At 44.4% G+C, this 14,920-nt stretch overlaps 1 protein-coding gene across 1 annotated transcript in view; it reads right to left on the bottom strand.

The window, feature by feature from the left end:
* Frmpd3 (FERM and PDZ domain containing 3) overlaps positions 1 to 14,920 on the bottom strand; it is a 74,349-nt gene that overhangs the window by 45,771 nt on the left and 13,658 nt on the right. Inside the window, 2 exon segments of the mRNA XM_075956609.1 lie at positions 2,056 to 2,163; positions 6,277 to 6,381. Coding sequence (XP_075812724.1) covers positions 2,056 to 2,163; positions 6,277 to 6,381 — 213 coding nt within the window.

Raw genomic sequence — 14,920 nt, 5'->3', positions numbered from 1 at the left:
AAAATGTGTCCACAAAGAGGAACAATGCCACGTGTCTGGAGTACAGTCATAGATCTGACTACTTTTGAGCTCCGTCTGCTCTGCTGCCCTACTTTTAATACTAGGGCGTCTGAGAGCATATTGGTGGGGGCTGCCCAAATGTCAGCTTTGGGGCGTCTGCCATCTATTTGCTGTGGCTTCAGCATACACACTGCGGTGTGTACGTTTACAAAGTCAGCATGCCTTAACCCTCAAAACCTGGAGGGAAGCAGGCTGGGGAGTTCAGAACTCTCCGACAGACAGAACTGCCAAAGTATCCCCTCTATGTGAGATGCTCAGTCACTTGAGCAAACGACCACAAAGTGCTGGGCATTTGAGAGGATTTCTTTGTGCTATTCACGCAGTCACAGAGGCTTGAGCATCACTAGAACCCTGGTACAAATAGATGCGGGTTTCTTTGCGGTTAAGTGACATTGAGATTGTGGACAGCCAAGCCACTTGTTGTCAACTGGTGTTAAAGGTGTAACTGCCACTATGTGAGACTGTCACTTCATCCAGGTACCTCTTTGACACAAGTGGCTTGAAAGGCTATCAGGGTTCTAATAACTAGCCATGTACCTTTCCTGAGGTACAGAGTGAGCCTGAGTGTCAAAGGTTGGCCCTGCCTGGATGCCACATCCGTAGTGGCAGTGAGAGGTGGGGAGTGCTCGAAACCTCTAAGAAGAAGAGAGGTTGGCCAGTGCTCTGGGCTATTGACAAATCTACAATGAGTATATTAACACCTGAAGAAATGCCAAGGAAGATTCTGGCATCTAGGTGGTCTAGTTCTGTCTCAACATTTCCAAGACACTCCATAGCCGAGACGGTGCCATAGCTTCCTAAGACACTTGGGTCTTAGGCTCCTTAGAGATACCTACCTAGGCCTAAGCTTTCCAAAGAAACTTTGGGTAGGACAATGATTTCAGGGACTATTCTGTCTCCTGGAGGACACTTAACATCTCTGACCTTGAGAGACTAAATGCCAGTAGCATGACATACCATGGGATGATCCCAAAATACTTTTAGATATTCCTCAAACCATGTTACACGAACAATCTGTACAGTTTAGTAGAAAAATACTCGGAAGGCCATTCTGAACACCTTGTTCCTCTGAACAAGGTTTCTCCTTGTAACACAGACTGGCCTTGAACCTGTATTTTCTGTATTTAGTCTCCAGAGTAATAGGCTTACAGGCTTGTGTCACCATGCCTGATGGATTCTTTATTTGTAAAGTTATCTTGGCTCTTACATGGGAGCCGCAGGACAGCTGTGGGCAAGGTAATTTTCTGGGCAGGTGTCGTGACTGCCCAACAATCTGGGAAGCACTGGTTGTATAAGAACATTCATCCCTGGGATGGTATTCTCCCAGCAAGAGTCCAGAAGAATCAGGGATAGATATTTCTGTCCCAGTGCAGAGTGAACCTCAGGGTAAAATTGCATCACCACCTCTACTCTTCAGGACTAAGAGAATCACTAGGACTTCTTGACGCCTGGCTGAACTGTTAAGAATCACAGTTCAGTAATTGCTCTTCCTGTGAAAAGAATAGCCAAAGGGCTATGGCTGGACTTCTCAAATCTTGCTTCAGTGCCTAAGATTTTGGTTGTTTAAAAAGCAAGACAGGGCTAAGCTAATCTACCAAGAGATCACATTTGTTTATTTTGGTGTGTAAACTTGCGTAAGTGTTATTGTATCAATATAGATCATGTTGGCTTTATAAATGATTTAATGATCTTCACATGGCTTAGCTCCCAAGAGTCCTGAAGGACCCAGTGTAGTATGAACACAAAGTAGTTGACAAGCAGATGTGCATTCATGTGCACGTGTGTGCATGCACACACACATTTTTTTACACTATTTAGCACACAGCTGAGCATGCAATTTTCTACTGCCGGCCTCAGCTGAGGGTTACATTTTTGCAGCCTCACACTTCAGAGCACAGATCAAAGGTAATCTTGTCCCAGCAGTCAGTGAAGCCACTGTGTGCAATCTCAAAGGGACACAAACAGCTACTCTAGGTGAGGGGTCTCCCTATGTACCTTAACAGTGGTCCGGCCATCAAATGTGAATGACTTGATCTGCCCATTTTCTAGAAAAACCTTCAGGACATTGGGGATGAGGAGGAGAGCTTCCTTCTTCATCATTTTCTGTGGACACACAGGAAAGGGAAGAAAGTGGGGGTTTGTGGAAAGGAAGGGAAAGAAGGTGAGAGAGGTAGGGAGTCAAAGGGGTGTGAGAACAAAGAGAGAGGAAAGACAAGATCAATAATAATGCTACGTGCAGATCAGAACAAAATCCCCAAGAAGACACTGAGTCATATCCAAAGTCCGCTTCTCATTTTCTATCATGGTGTATTTGCATTCTGCTGCAGTCTGAAGCTCAGTAGCATCACAGAGCACTGGATCAGTAGAGATCGTTACACACAGCATGAATGGCTCATGAAGAGTCTGCTCTGGGACTACTTCACACAGCCCAGTTTATCTCCAGATGCTTCTTTTCCCATTAGGACATTCCCAAGCCCATCTTTATCCTGCCATTCTCTGGTGCTTGGGATGGTGCACAGAGCCTTGCCCATGCTAGACCAGTACTCTGAGCCACTTTGCTTTCTCCTTAGGCTGCCCTCTTTCTTTTTCTTTGACTTTCAGAGATGGGTGCCATCATGCCTAGTTCTTCAGGTCCTTTTTGACCTGGATCCTGTCTACCCCTCTGGATTCATGCCTTATTATTGCTAGAAGCCTTACTATGTCTCTAACAATTCATCATTCCTTGCCGTCTTCCTTTCAGGGCTCTCAGTGTCTCTCTCCCTGTGACACTAAGTGTCCATAGCACACATACAAAAATCATTCGGAAAACCAAAACCACACTCAAATATTCCCCCAAACACTTCCAAAGGGGGTTTCATTGATCCTGATTTAGAACTACTGGCAGAGCCCATTTCTCAACACCTGATAATTCCTTAGTAGAAGCTTGCTGGGCATAGGGCTTCATTTATAAATGATGAATGTAAATTTCCCAATGAACAGAAATTCAATTCAATAATGGTCATTCTCCCTAGCTTCCTCTTTCTCTCCCTGGCAAACTCCTGTTCAACCTTCAAATTCAAGCTCAAATAAGTATTTTGTAAAGCCTTGGTCCAATATCATGGGATCTAATCTTCCCATGTTTTCCTATAGCAACTTACTTCTTTCTCAGTGACACACACACATATGTACACACACACACACACACACTTTTGTGACAGCCCTTTTGTGACAAGGTCTTCCTATGTTGTCTAGACTGGTCTCAAACTCACAGCTCTCCTTTTTCTAACTCTAAAGTGCTAAAATTACAGGTATGAGATACCATGCATGATAATCATTTATTTATTTTGAGACAGGGTTTTGTTATACAGCCCAGACTAACTGGCTATATAGCCTAGGCTGGTTCCCTTTTTTTAACCTCTGAGTACTAGGACTACATACACACATCATCATTTAAAGAACACTTGTCATTTACAATCAAACAATAAACTCAGAGCACAGAGACCACATCTAGTCATCTTTGTGGTGCCAACAACGAATAGCATGCCTGGCAAATAGTTGGTGTTGGAGAAGTGACTGCTAAATGAATGAACGATGGGTCCTTGCTATGTGCTTACTTGAATGATTAGATTCACCAGAAGGATGCACACAGCATGGACCAGCAGCATCCATTCTACGGATACTTGTAGTGTATAGATGGCCAGGTTCTTTAACTAAATGATAGCCACAGAGCCTCCATTGCACACTCAGCTGATACTGAGCACCCAGGGAGCTATAGCAAAAGTAGAGGTCCCGAGATGGTAAAGCGATTGAGAGGTACAGGCTGGTAGATCGCTATGAGTTGGAGATCAGCCTGGTCTACATAGGGAGTTCCAGGACAACCCAGGCTATACAGTGAGACTCTGTTTCAAAGAGAGGAGAGAGAGAGAGAGAGAGAGAGAGAGAGAGAGAGAGAGAGAGAGAACGAACACAGGTCTAACTTGCATTCTTCCTGTCATCCCCTGACGTGTCTGGATGTTATGAACCTCAAACAAACTAGCTAGTATAAGGCAGGTGAAGCTTCTATGTAAGGCTAATTGGGTTCTGAGTTTTGAATGAGATAGTTGGTATGGATTATCAGAGAAGCCTGGGTACAACAGTTCAGATCCAGCCGCTGTTGTGGACAAAGTATCAAATAAGCAAGGCCTCCTGAGCTTGGGTGTAGCTGACAGTGATGGGGAGCCAGGAGGCAAGTTTGGAGGGGGTCAAACCAAGGAGGAAAGCCATGGGTATCAATTTGGAAATGTGTGATGATGATGTCCAGGCCGCTCTGATTCCGAAAGGCCCCATTCCTGCCAGGCCCAGGCCCGGCTCCCCAGGCTGATGACGCTCAGTTGTGGCGAGTTTTATTTAGCACACTGGGTTGGACTTAGATAATTACTTAATTGATTTTACTTAAAAATAGAGTTGGCAAGGAACGCCCACAGGATTTATTTTTGTTCCGGCTGCTTAATAAAGCCTTGGAATACAAGGGGAAGGGGATGATGGGGCAGCTTGGAGTCACCTGGGCCTGGACTCCCCAGGTCTCAACAGACAGCTATGGTGCACATAGACAGCAACCATGGGGGCTGGAAGACAGATGTGTTTTCTCTCCTGGACAGAGTCTCAAGCCAAGCTTGGTGCCTGTCTGAGAGGGAAGTAAACTCTGGATAAGTTCTAGCTGCCCTGTTGTGGGCGGAGGTATTAGGACGGTTGAACTAGACGTGGCTCGTCATTCTGCCTGTGGCCTAGCTGCAAGGCATGGAACTTGGAGAATGGAAGGAAGAAAGGGAGAGAAGAAGCAGAGGAGAGCAGGAGTTCTTCAGTGACTGTCCAGCCTTCACTGGAGTTTTGAGGTGGGATGGGCTGTATCCGTCCATATTTGCAAACTCAATGCTTATGCCCTCAGAATTGTCAACAGTTCAGGACACCAATGTCTCATCAGTGACTTGGACCTTGCAGTCTGTTTCACTCTGACCTACAGGGCTCCATCCTGTTCCCTCTCCATGCCAGTCATCAATCCTCACATTCTCTTTAGCCATTTCTCTTGGGGTTAACATGGATCCTGAGTGTTAACCAGACCATCTTCTGGTTGTCCAAGTCTTCCTCACACAGGAATACCGGATGTTGTGGGCTGGGTTTGCAGAAGAGAGGCACGGGGGAAGAGAAGATGGATGATACTCATGCCCCCACATCTTTCTTCCGGGTGGGGCTACCTCTGAGAACTACACAAACGCCCAGCATCCTGCTCATTTTTCTGCTCATTCTGGGACTGCTGTTATGTTTCTCAATAACTGCAGCTGTGTCTTAGTGCATACATGATCAGGCTTCCGGACAGCCCATCTCACCACTGCCTACAAAAGCACCCCAGTGCTTGCTAGCTGCAACTGTCTCTCCTCCCTCCGGGACATCACCAACTTCTACAGATTTCTGGGGGACTCTGTACCTGCTGTACACACTGCCTTCTGCTCTCTGCCTACCTTTTATTTTCATATGCACATCTGGGGTGGATGGCTCACTGCATGCACACCCCCACAAAAAGACAAGAAACCCGTGGGCTGGCCATGAATCCCTAGATAGGCAGCTGCGTGCCATGGGCTGGCCCACCTTAGCTGCTATTTGAGATGATAGCACACAGCATGAGAATTTCTATAGTCTCAGTCTGTACCTCTTGGGCCCATCCCACCCCCCAGAAGGTAGCCATTGGCAGGGAGCAGGTATTCCTTTTGGATCCCTTCTGGTGCCTAGGAAAACTTTATCGACTTAAGGAGAGTCTGTCATTTCTGGTAGGCGGCTACCCATCAGCACAGTCATCTCCAGTCAAGATGTGGAATTGCAGGGCCACTTAACTGTGAAGAGAGTTCAATTTCACCAGCCACTTGTTCTCTGGGTCTTCACAAAACCATCACTTCCTCCCTGCTTCTATCAAGCAGCCAAAAGATGTTTATGGAACACTTGCCCTGAGTGTACGCTCTTGTGCTCTGGACGGAAATTTCTCTAAGCACCATGAAGATCCAGAGTGAATCAATATGTTGTTTTCCCTCCCTCCCTATCCTCTCTGGATGCTACACACTCCTCTCTCTTCAGTACCCGCTCGCTCAGAGCACAGCGATCCTTCTGCTCCAACCCCTGGGCGCCCACTGCCAGAAGGCCTGATTGAGACCTCAATAGCCAGGTTGATTCTGGCCAAGGAGAGAGGAGGGAAGCCAAGGCTGTACTTACTGCATCTGTTTCTCCAACTGCCACCTGCTCAGAAAATCGGACCTTTGCAGGATTGGACCTCAGCTTGGCCTTCTTTGCAGCACTGATGAAGGCAGATTTGGGAGACTGGAAAAAGAACAAAAGACTGGTGAGGTCTTCATTCCTTTATAATGTTAGAGTTAAGATGTCTCGGTGCAACCAAGTGTGGTTGTACATAACCGCTATCCCAAGAACTCAGGCAGCTGAGCATGCGGACCGTGAGCTTGAGGCCAACCTGGACTACCATTGTGACACACTGTCTCAAAAATAAACTGTCCAAGTACAGAGCTATTTTGCCATACTGATCCATGAGTCAATAGCTAAGTATTGATTACCTATTAAGTGGAAGGTAATGTGCTATGAGGCAATGTGCTAATTGTCTCCCTGAGTGATTGGTGTGTTGGATAAAAGCTGGACATGAATTGAATTTGGATAAACTGAATCCCATTATGAATGCTCTAAGCCTAAGGAGGTTTGCAAAAAAAAAAAAACCCTCCAGTAATCATATACAGTGAATTTTTACATATTTGGTTTTCTTAATATGAGATTGACTTTAATGGTAGACTTTATTGTGTGTGAATACACACTTCCCAGAGGATTTACAGAAACAATCTTATTCATCTCACAGATACGGTCCTAGAAAGGAAACTTTTCACAAACAGTTTTGAGATCTGCGAGAGAAGAAACCCAGCCCTCCGAAATGACTCGTCCACACTTTCTGAACTCTTTGGGAAGAGAAATAGGAGCGCTTTAGCTCAGTGCCCCTGGCTTCCTGCTTCTCAATGCTGTATCACTTTGTTTACACAGTTCTACAGAAATGCCCAAAGAACCAGCCAGGCTCTCTTATTCTTGAAAACTTTCCCAAAATTTCAGCAGGAAGCATGATTAACACACACTGTAAAGCACAGTCAGCCCTTGTTACCCACAGCTTTGCATCCTTGCATCTCAACCAGGCACTGATTAAAAATACATGAAACAACAATATCAAACCCTCTGTACTGAGCACGTACAGACATTTTTTCTTGCCTTCATTTCCCAAACAACCCAGTGTAACAACTATTTACATAGTATTTACTGTGTATTCAGAATCTGAAGTCATCTAGAGATGATTTGAAGTATATTAGATGATATGGGCAGGTTCCAAAAGGGCTTGCGCATCCATGGATTTAGGTATCTATGGGGATGTCCTGAACCCAATCCCCTGCAAAGACCGACAGAAGTGTTCTTCAGATTCTAGTTTTCGGTGGAGTTTCAGGCAGCCTAGCAACCAGGAAATACAAGGATCACACTGAAGGGCATTCTTTAGGGGTATTTACTTCTTTATTTATTTGATTAATTTAGGGGCATTATCATTTGCTTGGCAATGTTCTAGGTGATGGGGGATACAGGAGTAAGTATGACTGACCAAATTCCATGGCCTGATGGTCTTTATGGTGCGACTATTCTATCAGGAACAGAGGCAATTACATGTTGTTTTTTTTTTTTTTGATAGGCTATCACTATATATTCCAGGCTGGCTTTGAACTTGTGATACTCTTGTCTTCATGTCCTAAGTGCTAGGACTGCAAATGTGTAGCACTATGTCTAGCTAATAAATATCTTTTATGTAGAACATAACTGCTGTAGTTCTCCTTTCTGCAATTTGATGTTTTTTTCTTTTGATACAGGGTATCATGTAACCCAGACAGGCCTTGGACTCACTATGGAGCCAAGGATGACCTAACCCCACTATCCGAGTTCTGGAATTGTAGGCATGAGCCATTATGCCCAGCTTCCAGTTTCACTGTAGTTTTCAGTGACTGATTATTAACTTCAGTTCAAAAGTATAACATGGAAAATTCCAGAAGCAAACAATTAACACATTTTAAATAAAATTTATTACAGTACATTGTTATAATTGTTCTCTCTCTTTCTCCCATCTTCCATTTTTTTTTTGAGACAGTCTCTCTGGTAGCCCTGGCTGTCCTGGAACTCATTCTGTAGAACAGGCTGTCCTTGAACTCACAGAGATCCACCTGCCTCTGCCTCCCGAGTGCTAGGATTAAAAGTATACGCCATACTTGTCTCTTAATAGCTTTATTTCATAATGTTATTGTTGTTAATCTTTTACTATGCCTAATTTATAAATCAAATCTTATTCTCTCTATATGGAAAGGATATATGGTTCTGTACTGTGCATGTTATAGGCACACACTTGGGGCCTAGGAATATCCTTGCAGATAAGGAGGTACTACTGTAAGAAAAAATAAAGCAGGGCATAGAGGACTACACAAGCGAATGGCAAGGATGGGTACAGCGGGCTTGTTATTTCAGCAGTTTTGAGACCTGAAATTGCATTATTCTTAACTTTGCACTAGATCTAAAATAATGAATGTTCTCTACATTGTACTCTGAACAGCATCGCCCCATACTCTCTCTCCGCTCTTGCCCCCAGCTCTTAGTAACCACTGTTCTACTCTGCTTCTGTAGTTCTCCTATTTTTGGATTTCAGATATCAATGAGATCATCAGGTCTTTGTCTTTCTGTGCCTGGCTTATTTCATGGAACACAATGTCCTCCATGTTCATCCATGTAAGAAATGACAGAATTCTCTTTTGATTCTCCTTGCAATGCTGAAAAACTGAACCCAGGGCCTTCAGACACTTTCCTTTCTTTAAATCAGAATAATATTCTGTCATATAGATGTACCACAATTTTTTTTGCCTATTCTGTCTGTGGACACTTAGATTGATCCCATATCTTGAAGATTGTGAACAGTTCTATAGGGAACATGGGTATGAGTATCTCCTCAAGACATTGCTTTTTATTTCTTTGGGGACACATGTATTGGATACAAACACACATGTACACATACACAAACACTTTCAAGGGGAAGCATTTTACATATTCTGGTTAGGGAAGACATTATCTGGGAAGCTGACATGTATCAGAGACGTAAGGGAAACAAGGCAGAGATTGCGGTGAGGTTATTCGGAGAGAAAGAGGCTTCTGAGGCAGGCATAGGATTGAGGTGGATAGGAATACAGTGCTAGAATGGGGACCAGAGGGAGTGTGCCCCAAGAGGCAGCTGAAAGCTGAGTCATGCAGGGCCTTGTAAGTCATGGTGGGAACTCTGGATTTCATTCCACCGGTGAGTTTGAAGAAGATGGGGTGTGATGTATGTGTATGCTTCTGGCTGCTGTGAGGAAAATGGAGTGTAGGAGGCTAATGGGAAGACCAGTTCTGTGTGGTTAAATGCAGTTATTTGTGATTGCAGAGAGAGACTTAAAATGTAATGCTGGCATGGGCTAGGATGATGGGAATGAAATGATCAAAGTGGGTACATATTGGACGCATTTTGAAGACTGAACTGAGATTATACATTGATGGGTTAGATATGGGGAGTGAGAAAGAGAGAAGTCCACAGGAAGAGCAGGGTTGTCATTTACTGAGATGAGGACTGAGGGCTATGTCAGGTTTGGGAGCACTTTAAATGACCTCTCCCATGGGCCTTGCCATAAAGCTTATGAGTCCTTCAATCAGGAATTCCTTTGTATTAAACCCCAAAGCTCCATGGCGGCTGCACATTAAGGCAGTACATTAAGCTATTATATACCATTTACGCTGTGGCTAGGATTCTCTTACTGGACCAGCTGCGGGAGGGCTGAGCCCTAAGAAAAAGACACATCAAAAACAAATTGTCCTCGTCATGCCAGCTTTGGGCCTAGCTATGTTCGATGGGGTCAGCAATCACATCTCCCACAGAGCACCGATCATAAAAATTCACTTCTTCTACCAAGTCCAGCAGGAAATCCAGCACTGGGGCTTGGTTCTGGCCAAATGGAAGAAATGCTCAGAGGAGGTTTTAAAAGCCTCCAAAGTCCAGGCCCCACCCCAGGCCCTGTGTCAGGGCCAGAATATCAATATCAGTCAGTGTGTGTATGTGTGCACATTTGTGCGCACCAGGTCCAGAACATCAGTGTGTATGTGCGTGCATGTCAGGACCAGAACATCAGCATGTGTGTGTGCGTGCGTGCGTGTGTGTGTGTGTGTGACATCAGTGTGTGTGCGTGCGCCAGGTCCAGAACATCAGTGTGTATGTGCGTGCATGTCAGGGCCAGAACATCAGCATGTGTGTGTGCGCGTGCATGCATGCATGCGTGTGTGTGTGTGAGAGAGAGATATCAGTGTGGTGTGTGCCAGGGCCAGAACATCAATCAGTGTGTGTGTGTGTGTGTGTGTGTGTGTGTGCCAGGGCCAGAAAATCAGCATGTGTGTGTGCGTGCGTGTGTACGTGTGTGTGTTTTGAGACAGAGTCTCGTGTCCAATATTTTTTAAAAGCTTCTGATAGTTCCAAACTGCAGCCAAGGAATTTCAGACTTCTCACCCTGAGGCACAGGGATGAGGGGCAATTTGGTGGCAACAGAAAATATAAAATTGAGACTGGAGATGGATGCTGAAGGTGATTACAGTAGTGATTGTTCATGAGATCAATGCCTTTGTATGTTGCACATCTGGGTGCTCAAATTCTGGGGGTGTGTGGGGAGGGTGCTTCAGGCCTAGACAGAAGCAAAGGGAATGGGCCTGCTAAATCTGTAACTTTCTCTGTTTGGACAACTCTGCTTGACTCAGTTTTCAGTTGCCTGTTTTTCACTAAGGAGTAGCAAACACGAAGCTGGTGGGCTTGGTCATAGCTGTCCATCCACCCCCCTTCTCTAAAATCACTTGCAATCAGTTTACTCCATGGTACAGAGTGGAGCAAGGCATCTTTGGGACCGGACTGGGTCACACGGTCCATCCTGTTTTATATGTGAAACAGAGTCTCAGAAAAAGGAGGCTAGGGCTGCCTCAGTATATCCAAAGAGGCGGAACTCTATTTCCTGACTGTCCTCCCTGCAGCAGGCTGAAGTTGGAAGTCCACTCCTGACATTTCATTCACAGGCTCGCATTCTCCCTTTGTCCTATGCAATAGATTTGCAGGAGGACCATGTTATTTTATGTATATACACATATGGAGAAGCCAGCAGTTTTGCTGTTCCTACAAAACAATTCTAAATCACATCCAGTCCTACGAACGTTTATACTACCACAAGGAAAAGATTCAGGTATTTACAGGAGCAGACCCACAAAGGACGCAGAGTTGCCAGAGTTTTCGGGAGTTATAATCATTTCTCTGTGTCTGTTTCAGAGCTATTTTCAGCTTGTTGATGCCTCATTCCTCATTGACCCTTGTCATCTTGGTCCCGAAGATTCCGTCCTATTCTGAGTCTTGAGTCTCAGTTGCCGATGGTGACTCACTCGTTGCCTGCTGCTCTCTGCTAGATGTCACAGAGTCACGTCTAGCCTGATGCTTGGATCCAGGTGAGGTCTGACTTCCAGGCGGAGACAAAGTAGCTCTCAAAGGTCTTCCTGTCCCACCTCACCTGCTTAGCTGTGGGGCCTGAAGTTTACAATACTTTGACTTAAAACACCAAAAAGTACAAGCCAATCCTTTAGGGCCCAGTGAATGATAGATCTACCTGCATTTATAAATAAATTTTGATTTGATCTTCACTTATGTATCATCTGTGGCTGCTTTGGGGTTAATGTGTTTATTTTACGAATACTAAAATATTTACCATATAGCTCTTTACAAACATATTCAGCCCCACTATTTCTACAACTTGCGCAATAATAAGAACCACTGGACAATAGTTATTAAAATACAAAAACCTAGACCCATGCCCATACCACTTCGAAATCAGAATCCCTGAGAGAGGGGGGCCCAAGAATCTATACTGGTGAAGATGTCCTAACCCATTAAGCATAGATTAATTGAGTACCTTAAAGATGAAACATCTGAGCTCTTCACTGACCCTATTTCTCCTCCCAGCATCTGGGAGTCTAATTTTGCAACAAGCACCCTTTCTGGCTAAGATGAATTTTGGCTTGAAACACGGGACTAGAATTGTTAAGTACCTCTGGGGCCACTGCAAGCCCCTTGAAGCAAATATGAAGCCAGAAGCTAGGTGGAATAAGGAATTGAAGAGAGAGCCTGCCTCTCCCTGCGGGCTGAATTCAGCAGCTGCTGATTCTCTGAGCATTTTTTTAATTTGGTGGCTCTATTAGTACAGATTTCAGGGTTGTGATCACTCATATTTTGGTCGAAGTCAAGTATATAGGGGCCAAATGTTACTATTTCATGACAAGAGAGGACTCCGGTTTTATAACTTTTTTTGATGCATAGTAGTTATGCATATTTAGGAGTGCAGTGTGATATTTTGATGCATGTATACATGCACACTGATCAGATCAGAGTAACCAAAACCTCACACTTGTCATTTCTTTATGGCAAAATCTTTCCAGTCATCTATGGCAGTATTTTGAAATATACAACCTTATTAACTACAGTCACTCTGTGCAATACTATGCCACAACTTATTGCTTCTATGTAGCTGCAGAATCCAAAAATGGTGCTGTCACAAGAGTAGAGACGAACATAGCGGACAATGAGGACTACTGAGAACTCAAGAACAATGGCAGTGGGTTTTTAATCCTACTGCACGTACTGGCTTTGTGGGAGCCTAGGCAGTTTGGATGCTCACCTTACTAGACCTGGATGGAGGTGGGTGGTCCTTGGACTTCCCAAAGGGCAGGGAACCCTGATTGCTCTTCGAGCTGATGAGGGAGGGGGACTTGATTGGGGGAGGGAAATGGGAGGCGGTGGCGGGGAAGAGACAGAAATCTTTAATAAATAAATTAATTAAAAATATATTTAAAAAAAAGAAATATAAAAGAAAAAAATGGTGGCTACCAGAGGCTCAGAGGGCAGGAGACATTGGGAGCAGTGGGTGAAGGCTACGTTTTGATTCCTGCAAGAGGGAGCTCAGGCTCTTTCCTGAATCTTTACTGGCTTCCTGATTGGCCTTTCTGCTGCCTCATTGTCTTTGACACCGGAGCCTACTTACAATCAATTCCCATGGCAACCACTGTGGACTTCTAGGATAAAGGAAGGCCATCCAGGTTAGGCCAGATGGGAATCAGGCTGCCTGTCTTTCAGCACTCAGGACTACCTAGTGATGGATGTATCCTCTCCTGACTTGCCAGCTTCCCTACATTTTACCCAGCCTCATTCCTCCTACCTCCAGTATCATCACTGGTGGTACTTGGTGATTTCGGTTAGCTCCCTGCACAAAGTGGGCTTGTTTCCACTTTAGGCCCGCTTCACACCACCTCCTCCTCATTCCTACCTTTTGGAAACTCCAATATTCCTTTTGACCGGCTAAATACTGTCCTGTCATTAAAACCTAGCTCTAAGCCGGGTGGTGGTGGCGCACGCCTTTAATCCCAGCACTTGGGAGGCAGAGGCAGGCAGATCTCTGTGAGTTCGAGGCCAGCCTGGTTTACAAGAGCTAGTTCCAGGACAGGCTCCAAAACCACAGAGAAACCCTGTCTCAAAAAAGCCAAAAGAAAAAAAAAACCTAGCTCTAGCAGAGTGTGGTGACACACACCTGTAATTCTAGTGCTTAGGAGGTAAAGCAGGAAGGAGAGCAGGGAGGTTTAGGCCAGCCTGTGCTACAAAATAAGACTAATCAGGAACAACAACAACAACAAATCTGAAAAAATAGAGCAAAGCAACAACAATAAAACCACTCCAATTCTTTGTTCTGGACTCTTCCTCAGGTCTGCAGTTCACTTTCTTGCATTTCCTTCAATATTTTGGTTAATCAGCTGCCATAGTTTATCTGCTCAATCAGGTTCTAAAAGATAGTATTTAACATCACGGTGTCTCTTCTAGCACCAAGTGCATGGTAGACTCAACATAGAAGAGACTGGTTTGACTGCTATAATTAATAATGAATTAGTTTATGAATCCAGAAAGTATGATTTGGATGCTCATCATCTGCCGAGAACCATACCTCAAAAACACAGGGCTAGAATTGCTAAGTACCCCAAACTGCTCCGTGGAAAACCATTTCTATAGTCATTTTCATTATTTTGAGCTGTTTCTGGGAAGATGGCTCTAAGAAGAAGGAGTTCTGGCTCTTTGGGTTGTTCTTATTTGACCCTCCTTTGGAGGTAACTATCTCTATTTGCTTTATTAAGGCTATTCGAGGTTACAACCTAGTACTTTATTTAAAATTTAACATTTGTTGAGGGCATACCATGTGATAAAGTCTACAGATATCATGATTAATAAATGGTCACGGGGAGATAGTTGGTCATCAAAAGATTAAAGAAAGTCTTAATGCATGGATATATATGCAGGATAGGTGGAGGCATGGTGACCTCTTCCCACAATGGTCTGCTGTAGTATAATTTATTCTGTTAAGAGGAAAATGTCAAATGAAAGAGACGAGAATCATTTGGGGGAGCCTCTTCAAAAGTCCAAGACCAAGACCCCATCCCCAGATCTTGTAATTCAATTAGTTATGGCTAAAACTTGAACGTAAATGGTTTTAAGAGCTTCTCTGATGGTTCTGAGGAATAGTCAGGGCCAGGAACCATTACCAGGCACCAAATGAAGGAGCAGACTTTAGACCATTCTCAGCCAGAGCAGGGAGGAACCTTAGAGATTATCTGGTCCAGTGCTTCCTAACTCCTACTGATCATCACCAGAACCACCCATGGAATGCCTTTATAAATAGTGAGTTGTCTGCTCAATCCT

Source organism: Microtus pennsylvanicus, chromosome X (assembly GCF_037038515.1).
Source record: "Microtus pennsylvanicus isolate mMicPen1 chromosome X, mMicPen1.hap1, whole genome shotgun sequence".
Classification (NCBI taxonomy): domain Eukaryota; kingdom Metazoa; phylum Chordata; class Mammalia; order Rodentia; family Cricetidae; genus Microtus; species Microtus pennsylvanicus.
The sequence above is the reverse complement of the archived record's forward strand: the minus strand, read 5'-3'. Positions and strand labels throughout refer to the sequence as shown.